This window comes from Suricata suricatta, chromosome 12 (assembly GCF_006229205.1).
Source record: "Suricata suricatta isolate VVHF042 chromosome 12, meerkat_22Aug2017_6uvM2_HiC, whole genome shotgun sequence".
Lineage (NCBI taxonomy): Eukaryota > Metazoa > Chordata > Mammalia > Carnivora > Herpestidae > Suricata > Suricata suricatta.
In genome coordinates this window covers 82,851,524-82,872,954 of record NC_043711.1, presented here as the reverse complement: position 1 = coordinate 82,872,954, position 21,431 = coordinate 82,851,524, and the positions used below count along the sequence as shown (strand labels likewise).

Sequence of the window (21,431 nt, the reverse complement as noted above, 5' to 3'; positions counted from 1 at the left end):
TTAAATTTTGCCTTCTGAACATTATATAATTCTTAATAAGGCATGAATGATGAAAACCATAGTTTAGGCTGTTCTATAACATTCCAAAAGCATTTTGATTAAATGCAGGGGAATCATCATATAGAGTTGTCTTATCCTCTGGGCAAAGGAGCAAAGTATGTGTTGCTTACTCAGCGATACTCTTTCCAGTATAATTAACATACAGTGCTTTATTAGTTTCTGGTGTACAAGATCTTTACATTACTCAGTACTCATCATGATAAGTGTATTTAAAAAAATTTTTTTTTATGTTTACTTCTTTTTAAGAGAGAGCAAGCGAGCAAGCACACAAGCAGGGGAGGGACAGAGAAAGAGAGGGAGTCAGAGAATTTGAAGCAGACTCCAGCCTCCGAGCTGTCAGCAGAGACTGACACAAGGCTCAAACTCACAAACCATGAGATGACCTGAGCCGAAGTCGGGCGCTCAACCAACTGAGCCACTCAGGTGCCCCACGATAAGTGTATTCTTCAGCCCCTTCGCCTCTTTCATCTACATCCCACACATCTCTCCTTTGGTAGCCATCAGTTTGTTTTCTCAAGTTAAGATCCATCCATGTTGTTGCAAATGACAAGATTTCATTAAAAAAAAAAATTCATTCTTTTTTGTGGCTATATTCCATATATATGCATAAACATACACATCTTTCTTTATCCATTCATCTATCAGTGGACATGGGCTGCTTGCATAATTTGGCTATAATATACTCAATTCATTTATTATAATGCATAGGATGGAATGAGGGGCTTGAATGCAGTGGTACATTTTGTTTTGTGACTTTTTTCCATATATGGTAAATAATTTCTAAAAAATTATAACGTGTCTGCCAATAGAAATAAACTGAGACAAACCTGCCAAAACCACATGATTTGTTTGCTTGTCCTAGTGTAATGACGGTAGATGGCATGTCTTTGCCAGTCATTCAAATCAATCTCTTGCATTCCACATAAAAGGACCTTTGGAGATTAAAAAAAAAAAAAAGATTTCTTTAGGTAACTGTACAACCTATATAAAAATGCTTGATATTCAGAAGAAAAGACTACTATTCAACAACTCTCAAAAAACAAATTAATCAGGAAACCTTAGCTTATAACCTGTGCATCAGGAATTGTGTCCACATTATATGACGGTTGAATTTCCCCAGACAATGTTATGTATACACATATTCAGGTAAATAAGTCACTCACTGTAGAGAGGTTTTGATAGTAATACTTTTTGTGGGGGTAACATTTTCATATACTTGGATAAACCATGGACTTTTTTTAACCACCAGGGATGCTTCAGAATATCCTGCCAGCATAAAAAATACTACTTCTACCTGAAAGATGAGAAAGTGAGCTGAAAGCAGACACCTGAAGGCATTATTTGCCAGCATGCTGCAGAGGATATAAGAAAAACGCATTACCTCTAATTCCTTTGCATCAAAGTATTGCAAATACTGCTGGGGAAGAATTTCATTAAAGCCCTCAAAGAAAGCTTGTGTCTGTTCTTCAACACCTCGAGACAACCTCCATTCAGCTACCATTCTGGTAAATAAATATTAAAAAAGCTATCAGGAAGTTTAGATTTTACCTCTGAATTCTGAGTGTAAAAATAATTTTTATAAACTTTATTATTAAAAATTTCAAATATTTATAAAAATAGGATATAATGAACTTATATCCCAGCTTCCACACAACACCAATCTTATTTCATTATGCCCCTACCCATATCCTAAATATCATATACTTTCATTTTATTTATTTTTTTTATACTTTCATTTTAAATATAAGTTATTCAGCATGTATCTCTGTCCCTTTTTGAAAATAACCACAATTCTATTATCACACAAAAAAGTGAATAGGAATTCCTTTATAGCCAAATACTCAGTGCTCAAATTCTGATTGACTCAAATTTTTAAAAAATATACTGCTCCAATCAAAATCTAAAGAGTTCATACATTACAAACATCTCTTAAGCTTCTTTTAACTTATAGGCTTTCCCTTTGCAATTTTTTTTCAATGAAAATACTTTTAATAAGCAAGGGAGGGGCAGAGAGAGAGGAAGACACAGATTCTGAATCAGGCTCCAGGCCCTGAGCTGTCAGCAGAGCCTGACATGGGGTTTGAATCCATGAACCATGAGATAATGAACTGAGCCAAAGTTGGATGCTCAACTGACTGAGCCACCTAGGTGCCCCCCCTTTTGTATTTAACAATTTTAATGAGCTAGCAAATATGTGTATTTTAGGCATTTGATCACTTGATGACAACTAAAGTCCTAAAGTTTACTGAAACCTTTGAAATTTTGGGAAATAGCAGTATAGGCTGTAGTGAATTAATCTGCCTGGTGATTATAATGATAAATTCTGGGCATATTATAATAAAACAACTATTTGAAGGTATCAGAGAGAAATCAAAGACAGGCAAAATTGCTGGGGATGAGATTCTTGAAGGATTAGCATTATGAATAGGCTTTTCTCCTGCGAGGACTTCCCAGTTTATACAGAGCACAAGAGAATGGAGCTCATGAAAGGCATCAGTCTTACTGGGCTGAAGAAACACATGAGGTTGGGAGCTTCAAGCTGTCAACCCTGCTATGAAAAAATCCCAGAAAGAAAGAACACAAAGAGAGGGCACTCCCATCCAAATCTGCACAGGAATTTACTTCAAATCCTTAGGTGATTGTTAAATACACATGTGTAGGATGAAGAGACTCCAAGGATCCCTGTGCAAAGCAAAAACTGAAGAGCCGAAGACCCAAGCAGAAACTTCAGCAGCTACCTAGTACCAGAGAGACAGAATGTTTACATCTTACAAAGTTACATGGCAAACATTTTGTGCTTTCCTTTATAAGGAGTAAGGACCATGTATTAGGAGTACAGGTTATGTTTTAGTATTAAAGGGAAAATGGAAATAGACCAGCTCTAGCAAGCTTCCACAGGATCAGTGTGATGTGTCCTTCATTTAACTGCCTGTCAAAACAAAGTCAATATTCTTCAGAGGAAGAAAAAAGAATCCAGAGTCTACCATGTTATCATCCACAATTTAAAAAAAAAGGCTATATATGTAAAGCAGGAAAATGTGACTCATAATAAGAGAAAAAAGTTTATAGAATTAGGCCCACAGATAGCCTAATGTTGCAGTTAGCAGAGACTTTTTTCTTTTACTTTTTTTGAGAGATGAGTGAGGGAGGGCCAGAGGGAGAGAATTCCAAGCAGGCTCCACGCTTAGTGGGGAGTCTGATGCAGGGATCTATCCGATGGTGCTGGGATGATGACCTGAGCCAAAATCAAGAGTTGGATGCTCAACCAACTGAGCCATCCAGGCACCCCATCAGAGATTTTTAAAAGGCTACTGAATGTATTAAAAATTTATAGGATAAAGATGGACAAAATCGGTAAAGAGATGGGGATTCTCAGCCCAGGACCTCTTAAAAGAACCAAACAGAAATACATAATATCTGAGTATCTGTAACAAAAATTTTATTGAATGGGCTTAAGAGCAGTGAATTTAAAAGCTGGTCAATCAAAATTGTGCAAACTAAAGGACAAAAAAAAAAGACTAAAAAATATATACAGTATCTGAGAATCATGGGATGGTATCAAAGGTTAAACACGCATCTAAATGAAGTCTGAAGTGTGCAGGGAAGGAGTGAAGCAAAAGGAACATCCATAAAGATAAAGTCTCCAAATTTTCCAAAACAGCTGAAATGGCATCAATCACAGATACAGGAAACTCAGCAAATGCCAAGTAGAATAAATATAAAGGCAATCATAATTAGGTGTATGAGAGTCAAATGCTAAAAAGCAAAATTAAAGAGAAATGCATTGAAAAACCACAGAAAACACATTTCATTCATGAAAAAAAAAACCATAAAAAACCAATGGCTCACATTGTTATTCAAAAATAACAAACAAGCAACAGAATGGCATTATTGAAAGAAAGTCCTATAAAGGAGGGGGGAAAACACCCTTATAAGCTTAGAATTCTAAATCTAATGAAAATATCCTTTAAAACTGAAGGTGGTATAAAGATGCCTTCAGATAAAAGCTGAAAGAATTTATTACCAGCAATTGCACAGAGAAAAATTATACAGCAAGTTTTTAAAACTGAAGGGAAATGATCCCAGATGAAAAAATAGATCTGTTGGAAGAAATGAAGACAACAAGAAACGATAATGTAAGTAAATGTAAAAGACTACTTTTTCTTAAATTTTTTTTAAAAACTTTTTTTTAATGTTTTATTTATTTTGATACAAAGAGAGACAGCATGAGAGAGGGAGGGGCAGAGAGAGAGAAGGAAACAGAACCGGAAGCAGGCTCCAGGTTCTGAGCTAGCTGTCAGCACCGAGCCTGATGCGGGGCTCGAACCCACAAACGTGAGATCTGACCTGAGCCAAAGTTGGAGGCTTAACCGACTGAGCCACCCAGGCACCCTTACTTTTTCTTAATTAAAAAAAAAAATCTAGTAATTGGGGGCACCTCAGTGGCTCTGTCAGTTAAGTGTCCAATTAGATTTCGGCTCAGGTCATGATCTTGCAGTATATGGGATCAAGCCCCACACTGGGCTTTACACTGACCATGAACCAAGCCTACTTGGGATTCCCTCTCTGTGCCCCTCCCCTCCTTATACTCTCTCTCTCAAAATAAATAACATTTAAAAAAATCTAGTAATTGGGGAGCCTGGACGGCTTAGTTCGGTTAGGTGTCCGACTTTGGCTCAGGTCATGATCTCACAGCTTGTGAGTTCAAGCCCCGCATTGGGCTCTATGCTGACAGCTCAGAGCCTGGAGCCTGCTTCAGATTTTGTGTCTCCCTGTCTCTCTCTGCCCCTCCCCTGCTAATGCTCTGTCTCTCTCTCTCTCTCTCAAAGATGAACAAACATTACAAATTTTTTTTTAATTATTAAAAAAGTAAAATAAAAATCTAGTAATTGTGCAGTGACGTAGGTAGAACTAGAGAGTATATAATGCTAAGTGAAATAAGTCAGAGAAAGACAAATAACTATATGATTTCACTCATGTGGACTTTAAAACAAACCAAAAAAAAAAGAACATGGGGGCAGGCGCAGGGGGAGAAAGGCAAACCAAGAAACAAACTCATAACTACAGAGAACAAATTGATGGTTACTAGAGGGAAGCTGGCTGGGGGGATGGGTGAAACAGGCGATGGGGATTAAGGAGTATGTATACTTGTGAGGAGCACTGGGTGTTGTACGGAAGTGGTGAGTCACTAAATTGTACACCTGAAACTATTATTACACTGTATATTAACTAACTGGAACTTAAGTAAAAGCTAAAAAAAAAAACCAAAAACCTAGTAATTGCTTAAGGCAAGAGGTAATAAAGTATTATGTGGTTTATAAGCTAAGAAATAAGACAATTGCACAAATGGCTAGAGATAATTAAAATTACAGTATTATAAGCCTTTTACATTGTACAAGTAGTAATATAAAATTAATTATAAATTCTATAATCTTAAGTGAGATATTAAGGATATAGATTATAATCATTAGAGCAGTCACTAAAAAAATTAAAGAGGGATAGCTTAAAAAAATCCAACAGGATGGATTATAAAACCTAAAAATTATTAAAGGCAGGAAAGGAGAAACAAAGGAAATTAGGATAAATAAGAAACAAATAGCAAGGTGGGAGACTTAAATCCAACCATATCAGTAATCATATTAAATGTAAATACACTAAACACTGCATTTAAAAAGCAAAGATTATCAGACTAGATAAAAATAGTAAGACCCAAGAATATTCTGCTTGTAAGAAATACACTTTATTTTTTTTTAAGTTTATTTGTTTATTTTGAGAGAGAGAAAAAGCACAAGTGGGGGAGGGGCACAGAGAGAAGGAGAGAGAGAATCTCAAGCAGGATCCACAAACTGCAAGACCATGAGACCATGACTGGAGGGATGGTCGGGCCATCCAGATGCCCCGAGGAACACACTTTAAATACAGACACAGATAGGATTGAAAAGTAAAAGAGAGAGGAAGATGTATCATGCAAATACTAATCACAGAAGGCTAGAGTGAATATGTTAATATTTAAAAAGTAGAAAAGCAAGCAAGAGACAAAAGCTGGATCTCAAGAAGCAGATATGTGAAAACTAATCCTGATGTGACAGAACTGGTATTGAGACTATGTGAATAAACTAGTAACTCTTCAAATTTTAGTGTATGTGCTGCAGAAGTGAGCACAATAAACTAATAACTCCTGAGACTAAAGTATGAATGAATGCAAAGCATAAAAGAATAATTATAAATTTTCGTTATAAACTTTATCTCATCTTACAATATTCCCCAAAAACATATCTGCATATAAATTGGAGATTCTTTTCAATGACCTGGTATTAGATTGCATAGTGGTTACAGAACCAATATTTTTAAAAGAGATCTAGCACTATTTCTACCCTTAAAACTCCCACTTTTGGAGAAAAAGTGAACCAAAATCCTTTTCTATCACTTTGTAAATCTTCAAAATTGTGGTTAAACTGAAAATATACCAAGAAAGGGGGTATAACACCTATTAGTACCCATTAGATTAAGTCTGTGTAATGTTCAGCTTGAGTTAACCTGCAGGATAGTCTTCTACCCTGCTGCCTACACAAGAGTCTGTCCTACCTCTCATGGTTTTGCTGCTAGACTTGTTAACAAAGATTTAAATTGATTGTCTACCCAATTTGCTCTTTAATTTCTTGTAATCTGGCTGCTATATCTACCATTTGGATGTAGTTCTAACTGCTGTCTTAAGGGTTATTAAACTTATTGGCCTCCACATCTTTTAAAGACTCCTTATTTTCCTTGGCCTCTGAAATGGAGGACATGGCAGGATGGGATATTAACTCTGAGCTGCCTGACACCACATGTCGTGCTTCTCTCAACTATTTGTGACTTGTGCTTTCCAGCCTTCATTATTTCTGCTCATAACTTGTTCTCATTTCTGCACAATTCAAACTTCCCCAACCTTCAAGGCTCCATGGCTCCCCAACTGCCATGATTACAACCAGATGAAATGATGTCTGCCTCCTTTGACTTCCCACAGCACTTTTCTTACTCCTCTCTCAATGTACTAGTAAGGTAGAAAATGATCAATCATGTCCTTAATTATACATGATCAGTTCTCTTAATGATCAGTAAAAAGGCCAACATTATTTTTTGAAATACTGTCCACTAGTACTACTAGGCAATTATCAATGTGCTTAGCCCAACAGAAAAGGCTAAATTATGTCGAAGGGAACACTGTCTCTCACCTGATATATTCCTCTTTATTTTCTTCTGTCACAAGAATATTGCCACCATTCGGTTTCAAATCATGACTCTTGATTTCACCTAAAATTTCTTTATCGACAGAGAAGTACATTTCCAAACCACATTCCTCAATATTGTTTTCTCTGCACAAATGAAATTAACACTATTTGTTATACTAATTCAATCATATAAAAAGTATTTAAGCAAACGACTATGTTCAATAATCACTATAAAACTATACCATCAAAATAATAAGAAAACTGGAAAGATTATGCTCTAAATCATATTTTTGCCTAAGATCTTGGGTATATTCTACAAAATTGATCATATTAAATAATGAGACAAGTCTAATACAGATCATTTAAATTCAACAAACCAATTACAAGCTTACAGTTACGTTACCAACACATAATGAAAGCTATAGACTCTATTTTGATAAATTAAATGGAAACAAACTTACTTAACCCAGATGAGAGAATTGTAAAATTCTGGATCAATAGATTCTAAATCCTTGAGTCCAACTGGTTTGTTCAATATACGCTTATAGAATGGCAAAGAAAAACCTGTGTCTATGAATTTCCCATGGAACAAAGCCTATATAAGAAGAAAATACCATTTATGATAATTTTATAATAGAATGTTAGATGAATTCTTCACTTAAAGCTCCTCTGTCATCTATTAGGGCATATTTTGGGAAAAGGGCAAATATAAAAAACTAATCTTAAAAATGTCTTAGTGATGAGAAAATTTCACATGAGAAAGTTAAAAGAAATAATGCTTTAGTATTGTTGAATTAGCAGAGAGACACAGTTCTCTATCTGTACTTACCATGGCAATAAACCTGCCAATAAAACGAAAATATTTCAGGTGATCTGGATTGATGTAAGAAGCAGGATTGATCTGCAAGCAGTAGTTATCTTTCCCTGCGTATTCAAACAGGCAATACATGGGGTTCAACACCTCGTGTGACAAAAGAAAGAACCACTCTCTGAAAACAAAAGAAAATTTAGGGTGAAAAAACCATGCCAACAAATCAAAGAGCAGAGCTACAACGTTCTCAGGAATCTACATTCCTCAACTGGCAACAGTTACCTAATTCCTTGTTGATTTTTACCACTTCAGTTCAATTTTACAGAGAGGATATTTACACACTGCATATTATATTTCAAAGAATCTAAGACATCATCAACTCAAAAGACATTATTACTTGATGAACCACTAAAAATTTTCTAATTATAACGTGATACACATCCAGTGTCAGAGACATTAAATATGAAAATCTTAGTCTTAGAATCAATGAAATACTACACAGAGGCAAGTTTAAAATTCACTATTAACCCATATAGTTGCAGCCGCTGAAAGAAGTCTAATCATACTCCCACCTGTTCCTAAGCCTCATGGTGTTCCTCATCAAGTGCCACCGCTCTCTAAATCTTAGATAAATATGGAAAAACTTCCAATTTCACAGAGACAATAAAACACTTAATTCAAGACACTCATTCATTAGAAAAAATGCTCTGAGAAGCTCTAATTCAAGTGTTGTGAAAAATAACATTATTAACATGAGATTACAGTGACTATGTAACACAGATGGGCCTAATAGAATAGTAGGCAGAATCAATTTGACAATACAGGTGTGTCTGAGATTTCTTTTCCTGTTGGAAAGTTCATGGCCTCTGATACTGCTACTTCTATTTATTAACACTATTTGATTTTCTAATTAAATTTTAAATGAGTGTCTTCCTCCTGAATTAGCTTTAACTTGTACAAAATTAAATGTTTCTACTCATTTATTATTTCTCAGTGGTTACTTCACACATTTGAAATGTGAACTTTAATACATAAATAATAACTACTAAAATGTAGCCATCATTTAGTAAGCAAACAAAAACAGAGGGTCTGAACCAAGTCATTAATAAAAACTATTTCTACTTTTTACAATAATCCTAAAACAGTTGATCTGACTGTTCTCATTTTATAGATGAACATATTTGCCCCAGGTTGTACTACTGAGTGCAAAAAAAGGATTCAAATCCAGTTTTGACTTCAGAGTCCTTGCTTTCCACATTGCCACTGCTATGGAAATATTTAACATGATGTGCTAGATTGCTATAGAATAACCAAAGGAATTTCTTACTTGAGTCAATCTTCTAGGGTTTGATTAGAAGCTTCAATATGAATAAAGCCAAATTTAAAATTTCAACTATTTCACACAGCCCTCTGTACTCTTAAAACAGATGTATTAATCTCAGTTGGGAATTGAGGGGCCAGGATCTGCATCAGTAATCTGTGATGGGGAAAATAACCTGATCACTCTACAGCCTTGTATGCTCTGTGGAACAGATACGAAGTGGTAGACTGAACACTGGCTTCTGGTTTGATGATTCAAAGCTTGCATCCAGGCTCTACAGCTTAGATATATGCCTTAGATGAGTCTCTAAATTTCATTATTAACCTGTAAAATTCTATCTCAAGGGTTATCCTGCGGATTAAAGTGAATGATGTGGGGGAAGTCAACTAGCAGTACCTTAGAAAGTACTGAATGAAGGTTTGCTGAAATTCTGTAGCTACAGCATAATAAAGGTGCAATAATTTGCTACATTTAATTTCCTGAAATATAAGACTGAGAAAATACTTGCAAGCAAAGTGTAATGATACCTTTGGAAGAAAGGAACTAAGTTCTGAGTATTCATATTATCACTACCTTGCTACACCTCCATAATCTAAACCTTCTTCTCCTGGAAAAATCACCCACAAACGTCTTCGCAGATCTTGGGGATTGAAGCTCATTATCTACAAAACAATAAAGTAAAAGAATTGGTAAAAGCAGTCATTGAAACACCATTCTAACACTTCCAGGTTTGAAATATTCTTCATCCTAGGTAACTTAAATTCCCCACAACATAGAAGGATGTTTGTGGTCTAGTCAATACCTTATATACAGAAAATACATTGAAGTTTTGTAATGTTTTATGTATTATACACCACTATACTATAATATACTTTATAGATAGAGATCACGAGTGCACGTGCACACAGAGAAAGGGCAAAGAGACAGGGAGACAAAGAATCTGAAGCAGACTCCAGGCTCTGAGTTGTCAGCACAGAGCCCGACCTGGGGCTCAAATCCATGGACTGCAAGATCTAGATCTGAACCAAAGTCAGATGCTTAACCAACTGAGCCACCCAGGTGCCCCTAAATAATCTCACTTTTAACTTATAAAGTTGCTTCTGTCACTTGCTTAGAGCAGAGTAACCAAGGGCATGGTCCGTTGTTAAGTCATTTGAGTGGGAAAAGGCTTGGTTTGGTTAACTTTGGGTTTGTTTTACAGCCAAAAGGTACAAGTATTAGCAACTGGCTAACCTGGAAATGAAAATAGTTGGCTGAAGAAAGAATATAGTGAGCTCTGGGAACTCATTATCAGTGGAAATGGAAACCTATAAATATCTGGAAAAATACTCAAATTTTGTGTCCTAGTGGTTAATAAGATCATCTTCACATTTGAAAGGCAGCACCATTATTGCAATATAATGAGTAGATAGATCATTTGGGTTTTTCTTTTGTAAAATTTTATAATTACTTCACTAGACTTGGGCCAACAAAACATTATAACTATTACTCTTAGGAGAAAAGTGACCAGACCTGGACAAAAAGAAGTGGATTTAATGCCTCTGTTTTATGAAAGTAGAATAAGCTCTCACATTTAAATATCCAGAGAGGCTCAGTAAGTAACCTGCTTATGCCAGGGCTCAGTTCCCACAAAACATATACATTAGTTACATGAATTCATATCCCACTAAGAAAAACTTCAAGGCTTATGACAAATATTCTACAAATAGTATAGGTTAGCTATATAGCAATGCAAATGAGAGATATTAAAGGTTAAAACATTTGTTTTTATTGGTTAGTTTGTTTCTTGCTCCCTCTGGCTATTCCTTGTCCTTATGGCTGCTCCCCCAAACTCTTATGGATGCTCCCTCAAACCTACTGCTGTTACTGATCTCTCTTTGCTATTCCCCCAAATCTGAGACTACTCCCCTGGGAAGTTTGGTTGTTCTTTTTGTCCTGTGTCTGATACCTGAAGCTTTGCTGTTCCCTGGAAAAATTACCTTTAACTATTAACCTTTAATAAATGCCCAATATTAAAAAAAGAAAAGAAAAAAAAAGTAAAATTTCTCCTGCAATTTCCTCCATGAGCAAAAACACTACTGCAAAACAACTTTATCTACCACTTAGGAAGACACTTTGATGCTAATTTTGCCATCAGATTTGTCATTCTTTCAAATTTGTCATCAGATTCCAAATTTACAATCAAATTTTTCTCCTAAGTTTTTATTTCACATTTATTTCATGGATATCAAATCTAGGGTGATGATTTTATTTTATTTTTAAATGTTATTTATTTTGAGAGACAGAGCATGAGCAGCAGAGGGGCAGAGAGAGAGGGAGAGAGAAACACAAGTAGGCTCCACACACTGCCAGTGCAGAGCCCTGTGTGGAGCCTGAACTCATGTACCATGAGATCATAATCTGAACACCTGGGTGGCTCAGTCGGTTAAGTGGCCGGTTTCAGCTCAGGTCATGGTCTCATGGTTCGAGCCCCACATCGGGCTCTGTGCTGACAGCTGTCTCAGAGCCTGGAGCTTGCTTCTGATTCTCTGTCTCCCTCTCTCTCTGTCCCTCCCCTGCTCGCGCTGTCTCTCTCTGTCTCTCAAAAATAAATAAAAGACATAAAAAAATTAAAACAAAAAGTTGGATGCTTAACCGACTGAGCCACCTAGGTGTTCCTATAGTGACAATTTTAAACAACTGTTTTAGTACCACCTGGTCTGTCATTCTGCCAAAGTCTTTAGGTTTCAAAGTAAAAAAATAAAGGGACATTTAATCATTTAAAACATTTAAAGATGTTTTGTATCTTTCAGCACTACAACAGCAAGTTATGTTCTAAAACAACCAGCCTATCAGAGATTGCCTACACAGTTGTCATGAATATGAAAATCAGAAGTAGGTAATGACTAGGGAGGGGAATAGCCTTGGAGACTTACATCAGATAAGGAGAATCACTGTAATTCTGTAAATGCTCTTAGTCAAGCTCTGCTGCTAAACAGTCATCTGCTCCTACTTAGGAGGACACCAAGTGGCTTTGTCCTCCAATGTTAATTACTGAGGTTCCACTTGGAAATGCACAGGACTGTTTCTGAAACCAAGTAGCCAGGTATCTCAGCCAATCTGCCAACCATCTCAGATAATCGCTTTTCCCCCTGTGCATTCATCTTGAAGTTATCACTACCACAATTATCACAGGGGCTTGATAATAAAAAATCATGTCCATGAGTGCCTGGGTGGCTCAGTAAGTTAGGCATCTGACTCTGGATTTTGGCTCAGGTCATAATCTCATGGTTTGTCAGTTTGAGCCCTGCGTTGTGTTCTGCACTGATAGCATGGAGCCTGTTTGGGAATCTCTCTCTCCCTCTCTCTCTGCCCCTCCCTCACTTGTGCTCACTAGCTTGCTTTCTCTCTCTCCTCTCAAAACAAACAAACAAACAAACATTTTAAAAAATCATGTCCATATCTGGCCATAAAATAAGGACTAAGTAGATGTTTGCATTTTAAGATAGTTTTTCATTGGTCATTTTATCTTCCTTACAACCAAATCACTTAGCATTTATCTGCAGTTGGTGTTAAGTTGCAAAATAAAAGTAAGAGCAAATTAACTTGGGTTATGAGGGCAATAAAAAAGTTTTGTTGACTAATTCTGAAAAACTATTTTTTATTTTGGTATTGTAACCAAAGAATAATTTCTTTCCTACATAAAAATTGTTTTTTAATTATGAATAACAAATGCTTATTGTAAAAATGTAAGTAACATACAAGTATAAAAACAAAGTCTTTTCCCCTCTTCCTTTCTACCTATCATATGGCTATTTCCAGACTTTAGTTTACCAAAAGCCTATTTTCTTACTTAAATATCTAATTCAAACCAAACACATAGCTTAGAAATAAAAACCTAAAACTCACCACTTGAAATTACTCTGACATTTCAAAAGTACAAGACATATACACATACAAAACTATCTACATGTTCCTACATCTTAAGTACTAACCCAGCAAGCAATACTTAATTTAAGGACTCCAATTCAAAAAGTTCAGACTGTTTAGATTTGGAACCAAAAGTGGCTCTGGGCTGGCAGCCAGGGGGCAAACCATCGAGTGGATATAAAACAGTACCTGCTGAAAGGAATCTTCAAACAATGTTTTTCTTGTCACCGTAATCTTTATGTGCTGTGGCATTGCCAGTTGCTGAAACATAAGAATGACTTAAATCAACTCTCACCATTAAAATGGCCTATCGAGAAACTAAAAGGGTAAAGTTTTATTTACTTTTTATCTTTGCCTACAGAAACTATAAATATGAATTTGTTTCAGTAATGTTTAAGAATGCATTTGTGAGCATTCATGCTAATTAAGATCATTTAATACATAGGAAATAAAAGAAAACAAGATCTCATATGCAGTGCTTAATGAGTCAAATAAATCTTTATTTTCAAAAAGCTAATTTAGGTTATTCTTGCTGGCACTGGGCCTGTTAATTACAAGTTTGAAATTTAAAAATATTCATTATAGTAACACTTTGACTAGTACTAGTAATTTTATTCAGAACCCATAAAGAAATCATTAATTCAGCAATTACTTATTTAGATATCAGAAATAATTGACCATATCCAGGAAAAATACTCAGAATGTAACTATATATATATGTGTATATACATATATAAGTAATTTTTATCAAATGTTAAATATGAAAGGTATGGTTACAATCTATATACATCACGAAATGTTTTAACTCATTTTTTTAAAGATTTCTGCCATCTGAAAATTATGGATACTGAAAGGAGAGTAGTAGTTTTTTAATTCAAACTGTTTCAAACTTATTCTTCTGGACAACAGAAGCCACAAGTGATCTGATAAATCTATTTCTTTGCCCTAAAAATAGAGCAGAGAGATTCCAATGCTTCTCATTTTCTCAGTCTTCTAGAAGTTAATTATTTTCACAATCACTGTAATATAAGCAACATAACCGAGAAAACAAGTACAGAAAAGTCCTGAAACTAACCTGACACCAGAACCGGAAATACTGAACCTTTGCCTTGAAGTCCCGTACGTAGGCTATCTGTGGTCCATTGTCTCTGAGGAGGAATGTTAATATATATAGCAGCTTGTAAGATAATAAGAAGGAAAGCAAAATACCACACCCCTTCAGTACTTAGTCAAATACAAAAATACTGTAGCACAGCATGTTCTTAACACCATCTTTAAAAAAAAATTCCCAGGACTAGTTTTAAGTAAGAGACAGAAATTTAGATCTTTTTAAAGACATTGTTGTGGGATTTTCTTTTATATAGAGAGAAATCCAACAGGACTAAGTAAAGGAAGTTCTATCTGGGAATGTTGCCTATCCCAAAATCCATTCTTTCCTTTGTCCTTATATCAGACTCTTGGTATCTACTTGGGCAGACTGTTAACCTAGAATAAAGACACATTTCCCAGAGTGGTTGTGTGACTTAACCAGGGCTAAAGAACTGTAAATGTTATATAGGACTTCCAGGAAGGGTCTTTAAAAGAGAGCAAAGATAGCTGGGAAGGGATTTTTTTTCTCATTCCAGTTTGTTCTTGCACCATATTTCAGTCCAGAGTGTGACTATGATAGCTGAAGTTTTAGCTATCAGATGCTATGAGGTAACCTTAAGAAAAGAGCCCATGGTGTGGAATAATAGAACAGAAAGAAAGAAGCCTAGATCACTAATGATATCTTAGGGCTTCCAAGCAAGCCCTGGAGTTCTTTTAATTTCATTATCTAAATGTTCTAAATGTTCAATGTAGCAATCAATACTTTGTTTCCATTGGTAAAGCACGTGACTCTTGATCTTGGGGTTATGAGTTCTAGCCCCCACTAGGTGTAACAATACTTAAAACCAACCATGAGATCATGACCTGAGCCAAAGTCAAAAATGCTAAACCAACTAAGCCACTCAGGTGCCCTCTATATATCTTAAAAAATATATATTTACTTAGATGGGGCTCCTGGGTGGCTTAGTCGGTAAAGCACTGGACTCTTGATTTCAGCTCAGGTCATGATCTCATGGTTCATGAGTTCAAGCCTCACATTGGGCTCTGCACTGGAAGTGTGGAATCTGCTGCTTGGGATTCTCTTTCTCTCCCCAACCTGCTCACATGTGTGCTTTCTCTCAAAATAAATAAATAAACTTAAAAAAATAATTACTAAAAAATGTTTACTTATGTATTTTTAGGGAGACGGGGGGGAAAGAGAGAGAGGGAGAGAATCCCAAGCAGGCTCCATCCCATAACCATGAGGATCATGCCCTGAGCCAAAATCAAGTCAGATGGTTAACTAAGTCACCCACCCAGGTGCCTCCCAATCTATCTTGTATTTCTTTCTCTTAATTTATAGGACTACAAATTTAATGGTAAAAGTAGTGACAGTAGATATTGTCTTACTCTTGCTCTTAAGAGGTGTTTCATCATTAAGATGATGTATTGAAGTTTCCAAGGCAGCTGACAGTTTATCATAAACTGGCATTTTATTTTCTCAAGTGCTTTCTTGAAATGATTTTTCTCTTTTAATATGTTTATGTAATGAATTGCATCGATTGATTTTTGTATATGAAACCAATCTTGCTATCCTGGAAGAAATCTGATATGATGATAGTAATAATATCTTTTTTATAGCTTGCTGGATTTAATTTGCTATTATTTTGTTAAAGATTTTTATAACTATGTTCACAGAAATATTAGCCAGTAAGTTTTTTATACTTGCTTAATTTTGCCATCAGGACTTACAGGAGCCTCATAAAATGAGTTGGGAATTGTTCCAATCGGTTATATTTTATGAAAGAATTTGAACAGGATTGATATTATTTATTACTCATAGTTTTGATAAAATTTACCAGTGGAAGCCATCTAGCTCAGACTTTTCTTTGTGGGAATTATTTAATTGTGAATTCAATTTCTTTACCAGATATAGGGTTACTGAGATTTACTATTTCTTCTTGTGTCCATTTTGATAACTTGTATCTTTCCAGGAATTTGTCCATTTGACCTAAAATATCTAATTTCTTGGCATAAAGTTGTTCAATTACACACTTTGTTATCTTTCAATGTGTGTAGGGTATGTATCTCCTTCTTTCACTTTCATATTGGTAATTTATGTTTTTTTTTTCCTCCTCAGGTTTACTAGGGGTTACCAATATTATTTTTTAATGTTTATTTATTTATTTTGAGAGAGAGAGGGTATGAGAGGGGCAGAGAAAGAGGGAGAGAGAATCCCAAGCAAACTCTGCTGTAATTACAGAGCCTGAACATGTGCTTGAACTCATGAACCATGAGATCATGACCTATGAGATCATGACCTGAGCAGAAACCAAGGGTTGGATGCCCAATCAACTGAGCCACCCAGGCATCCTGGGATTATTGATTATTAATTTTCTCCCAAGATCCAACTTGTAGTTCTGACTTCTCTACTGTTTCATTTTCATTTCATTAATATCTGCTTTTAGCTCATTTCCTTTCTTGTGCTTATTTGGGGCTTAATTTTATTTTTCTAGATTCTTAAGGTAAAGCAGTGATCACTGATTTTATACCTTTCTTATTTATAATCTAATCCTATATAAAGCAGTACATTTTCCTCTGAGGATGATTTTGGTTAAGCGCCATAAATTGCTATGTTTTTATTATCATTAAGTACAATGTTTTCTAATTTCTCATGACTTCATTGAGCCACAGGTTATTAACAGTATGCTTAATGATGGAAAGAAATATATTTCTGTCATAAATAAAACACTATAGTTTTATGGTGTTCTATTATATGTACCCAAACTTAGCTGAAACTAAAAATGAATGATACAAAAGTATCTTTTACTTAACATATCTAAATAAGTTCTAATTTCATTAATACCTAATTGGCCTGAATTTTCTGGTTTTTGCTTTGAACATGAAGATTTTTAATAAGCAGAAATTATAAAATTAAGAAGTAATGAGAGGCTAGCTGTGCCCAGAGACACTACAAGAAAACTACTGACCAGTATTTCTTACAAACACTGATGTAAGAGCCCTCGACTAAATATTACCAAGTTGAATTCACCAGTATATTACAAGGATTAATATTTTAATCCCTTTGGCCAAGTGGGATTAATCTTGGGGTGCAAGGATGGTTCAATATATGAAAAATCAATCCTATACACCATACATTAGTAACAAAGATTTAAAAAAAAACCCCACATGATCATCTCGATGCAAAAAAGACTCCAAAAACCATTCGACAAAATTAACATCCTTTTATGGTTTAAAAAAAAAAAAAGAATACTCAACAACGTAGGCCTAGAAGGAAACTATCTCAATATAAGGGCCATATGTGAAAACCCCACAGCTGACATCAAATGAAAGCTTTTCCTCAAAGATCCGAACAAGGCAAGGATGCCTGTTTTCCCTTCTATTCAACATAATATTAGAAGGTTTAGCCAGAGTAATTGGGCAAGAAAAAGAAACAAAAGACATCCAAATTGAAAAGGAAGAAGTAAAAATTATCTTTGTTTGAAGATTATATAACCTTATATTAAGAAAATCCTTGATTCCAGACCAAAAAACTACTAGAACTAATAAGTACATTCAGCAAAGTAGAATATAAAACAACACAAAAATCAGTTGCATTTCTATACACTAACAATTAATAATTGAAAAGTTAAGAAACAATTTCATTTATAAATAGCATCAAAAAAAAAAAACCCACTCATGAATAAACTAAACCTAGGATGTAAAAGACTTATACACTGTAAAACTACAAAAATATTGGTGAAAGAAATTAAAGACAAACACATGTAAAGAAATCCTATGTTCATGCTTTAGAAGACGTACTACTGTTAAGATGTCAAAACAATCAAAGAGAACTACAAATTCAATGCAATCTCTATAAAAATCCCAGTGACTTTTTGGGAACAATAGAAAGATCATCCTAAAATCATATGAAATCTCAAAGGATCCTGAAAAGCCAAAGCAATCCCAAAAAAGAACCTGGATGAGTTCAAAATTTATTACAACCTACAGTAATCAAAACAGTATGGTATTAGGATAAAGACAGACATACTGACCAATGGAATAGAAAGTCTAGAAATAAACCTTTGCATATACATGGTCAAAAGATTTTTGACAAGGGTGCCAAGACCATTCAACGGAGAAAAGATGGTCTTTTAAACAAATGGTGTTGGGAAAATTGGATATCCACTTGCTAAAAAATGGAAGTTAGACCCTTTCCTAACACCATTTATAAAAATTAACTAACAATGGACCCAAAACCTACATCTAAGAGCTAAAATTTGAGTGAATGCACAGAACAGGGAAAATATTTGCAAATGATATACCTGACAAGGGATTAATATCCAGAATAAAAGAACTTTTAAAATTTAACAATAAAAAAACAAGCAACCAGATTCAAAAAATGGGCAAAGAAGCTGAACAGACATTTCTTCAAAGATGATACACAAATATTTGGTCAATACGCACATGCTACTTCATTCCCTCAAGTTGACATTTTAAAAAAATCAAACAAGGGGCGCCTGGGTGGCTCAGTCAGTTAAATGTCCGGCTTCGGCTCAGGTCATGATCTCACGGTTTGTGGGTTCGAGCCCCGCGTCAGGCTCTGTGCTGACAGCTAGCTCAGAGCCTGGAGCCTATTTCGGATTCTGTGTCTCCCTCTCTCTCTGACCCTCCCCGGCTTGTGCTCTCTCTCTCTCTGTGTCTCTCAAAAATAAAATAAAAGACATTAAAAAAATTTTTTTTTAAATCAAACAAAAAGGAAGTAACAACTGCTGGTGTGGATGTGGAAAAACTGGAATCTGTGTGCACTTTTGATGGCAATGCAAAATGGTATACCCACCCAGTCTGAAAGTGCCTCAAAAAAAAAAAAACCCAAAAACCAGAATTACCATTGACCCAGTAATTCCACTTCTGAATATACACAGAAAAGAAGTGAAAGCAAAAACCTAAAGAGGTATTTTGTACACAGATGTTTGTACACTCACATTCACTGCTGCATTACTCACAGTAGCTAAAAGATGGAAACAACCCAAAAGTCCATGAACAGATGTATAAATAAAATGTGGTATACACATATAATAAAATATTATTCTGCATTAAAAAGGAGTGAAATTCTGATACAAACTATAAGGAAGATGAACCCTGGAGACAAAACTCAGTAAAATAAGTCAGTCACAAAGCACATATACCATATGATTCCATTTATACGAGTAGTCAAATTCAAAGAGACAGAAAGTTTAATATTAGTTATCAGGGGCTAAGGAACAAAGGAGACTGGAAAGTTAAGGTTTAATGGGTATAGAGTTCTAGAAATGGATGGTGTTAATGGTTGTGCAACAAAGTGAATGTACTTTGCCACACACAAAAACACCTTAAAACAGAAAACACTAAATTACTTTTCAAAAAAGGAAAAGAAAAAAACAAAGTAATAGGAACTTTTATGGTAGAAGTGATGGAAATGAAAGAAGGCATGAGATATCAGGGATTGACTGGTGAGCAGTATTGTACTGAGAATTTCTCAATAGTCTTTGTAGTGCTGTATGAACAGATAACAAATATGAAAGGTCTCTAGGAGAAAATATTCAAAAGGATAATAAAAATACAAAATATTTAGTGGTCAATGACCTATGGGCAAGCCAACTCAAGAAACAGTAAGATTTATACTCCTTGCTAATTCAGATCTTTAAAACAAAATCTCAGGAATCAGTTTTACTTTTAATCTACGATGTTTAGAAAACTTACAGAGCAGATTTTCCAGTGCGGGGATCAATATAGGTAGTTGTTCTTCTATTGTGGTCCACAAAATATGGAATTCCATCTACTGTGAATCTCATTTCCCAGCCTTCAGGTAAGGGCTTTTCATTTAATTGACTACAAAACATAGGAAAAAATACAAATAAAAAATGTTGAAGAGCGGTTTCCCAAGTACACAAAACAAAATTACCCTTAAATGGAGCATCATTTAGATCCAGTGTTCCTCATTGTTTACTAGACCTATCTATCTAGATATTCTACAAGCATGTTAAACCTGTCAATGGGTCCATGGAACTACTACTCAGTTTTTACCTATCTAGTTAGCCTATATTCTAATAAGCCACCTACACATCTTTTGGTTACAAAGTTCTGCCTATTCTGCTCTTGAAGCCTCATATTCACTGTTTTCAGTCCCAAGAATGTCCTCACCTCGGCATTATTCATCTCTCTTCTAAACTTTCACAACAGCCACCAAACTGGTTTTCCTGCATCTAGTCTCATTCTGGTCCTACAAGTACTTCAAATTGCCGACAGAACACTAAAACAGGGATCTGATCAAATTAGTTCTCTCCTTAAATTTATAGCTATATCCATTGTTTATCACTAGTGATGAGCCCTGAACTCCAACACCTGGCACTCATTCTGCCCTCAACATTCCACTTCAGGTTTAACCCTGCATTTTATCTCCAACTCCCTTCCACAAACCCTGTGATTTCAGTAGTGCTACTCCCCATTTCCCTAAACAAGACATGATCTGTTATACCTCCAAGTGAAGCCTTTCCCCTTGTCCAGAATATCTTAATTATTCCTCTGTTAAGGCAACTCAATTGTTCTTAAGTATTTCTAACCACTTCCTTGATACCTATCTTTAGACTTTGCTTAATTCTAAACTTCAGTTTGTTAAGAATGTATATGTCGTAAGACTGTAAGAGGAATAAATGAGACAATACAAGTAAAAAAGCTTGGCACATAGTAAGCCTTCAAATTCCTCTTACTATATACTAATTGGGTCTCTTAAAGCACTTATCAACCTTTTCAGCTTGGGTGTCTGGCAACAACTTCCCACCCTACAAATACCACATGGGTTTTAAAACAGAAACTAGATTATATAAGGCAACAGTGAATTTTTATTTTATATATTAAAATAACTGAGGCATTAGCATAAGTATTCAAAACTGCTTACTAGTGAATCTAAGAAATTTTTACATTTTTATTTTTTAGAGGAGCGAGTACATGAGTAGGGGAGAGGGACAGAGGGAGATAGAAGAGGCTCTACCCTCATCATGAAGCTCGATGT

At 35.3% G+C, this 21,431-nt stretch overlaps 2 protein-coding genes across 7 annotated transcripts in view; one reads left to right on the top strand and one right to left on the bottom strand.

Annotated features, from left to right (window-relative positions):
* ITCH (itchy E3 ubiquitin protein ligase) overlaps positions 1-21,431 on the bottom strand; it is a 154,628-nt gene that overhangs the window by 13,270 nt on the left and 119,927 nt on the right. For 4 of the 5 annotated variants that reach the window (XR_003901319.1, XM_029918440.1, XM_029918441.1 and 1 more), the window contains 9 exons: positions 20,123-20,251; positions 14,388-14,460; positions 13,502-13,573; positions 9,977-10,065; positions 8,101-8,260; positions 7,733-7,866; positions 7,275-7,415; positions 1,442-1,562; positions 888-992 (listed from right to left, as the gene is read on the bottom strand). Coding sequence is in view for 4 of the 5 variants with exons in the window: in XM_029918440.1 (XP_029774300.1) it covers positions 888-992; positions 1,442-1,562; positions 7,275-7,415; positions 7,733-7,866; positions 8,101-8,260; positions 9,977-10,065; positions 13,502-13,573; positions 14,388-14,460; positions 20,123-20,251 (1,024 nt within the window). In the remaining variant the exon portion in view is untranslated. Of the gene's footprint in view, positions 1-887; positions 993-1,062; positions 1,563-7,274; positions 7,416-7,732; positions 7,867-8,100; positions 8,261-9,976; positions 10,066-13,501; positions 13,574-14,387; positions 14,461-20,122; positions 20,252-21,431 lie in introns of those variants that run through there. The other variant, XM_029918442.1, reaches the window with a different exon arrangement.
* Positions 1-21,431, top strand: part of LOC115274915 (predicted GPI-anchored protein 58) — a 48,310-nt gene that overhangs the window by 16,365 nt on the left and 10,514 nt on the right. The window contains exon 2 of one of the 2 annotated variants that reach the window (XM_029918445.1): positions 1,310-1,511. The exons of the other annotated variant lie outside the window; for it this stretch is intronic. The gene's annotated coding sequence lies outside the window, so the exon portion shown is untranslated. Of the gene's footprint in view, positions 1-1,309; positions 1,512-21,431 lie in introns of those variants that run through there. 2 annotated transcript variants of the gene reach the window in all.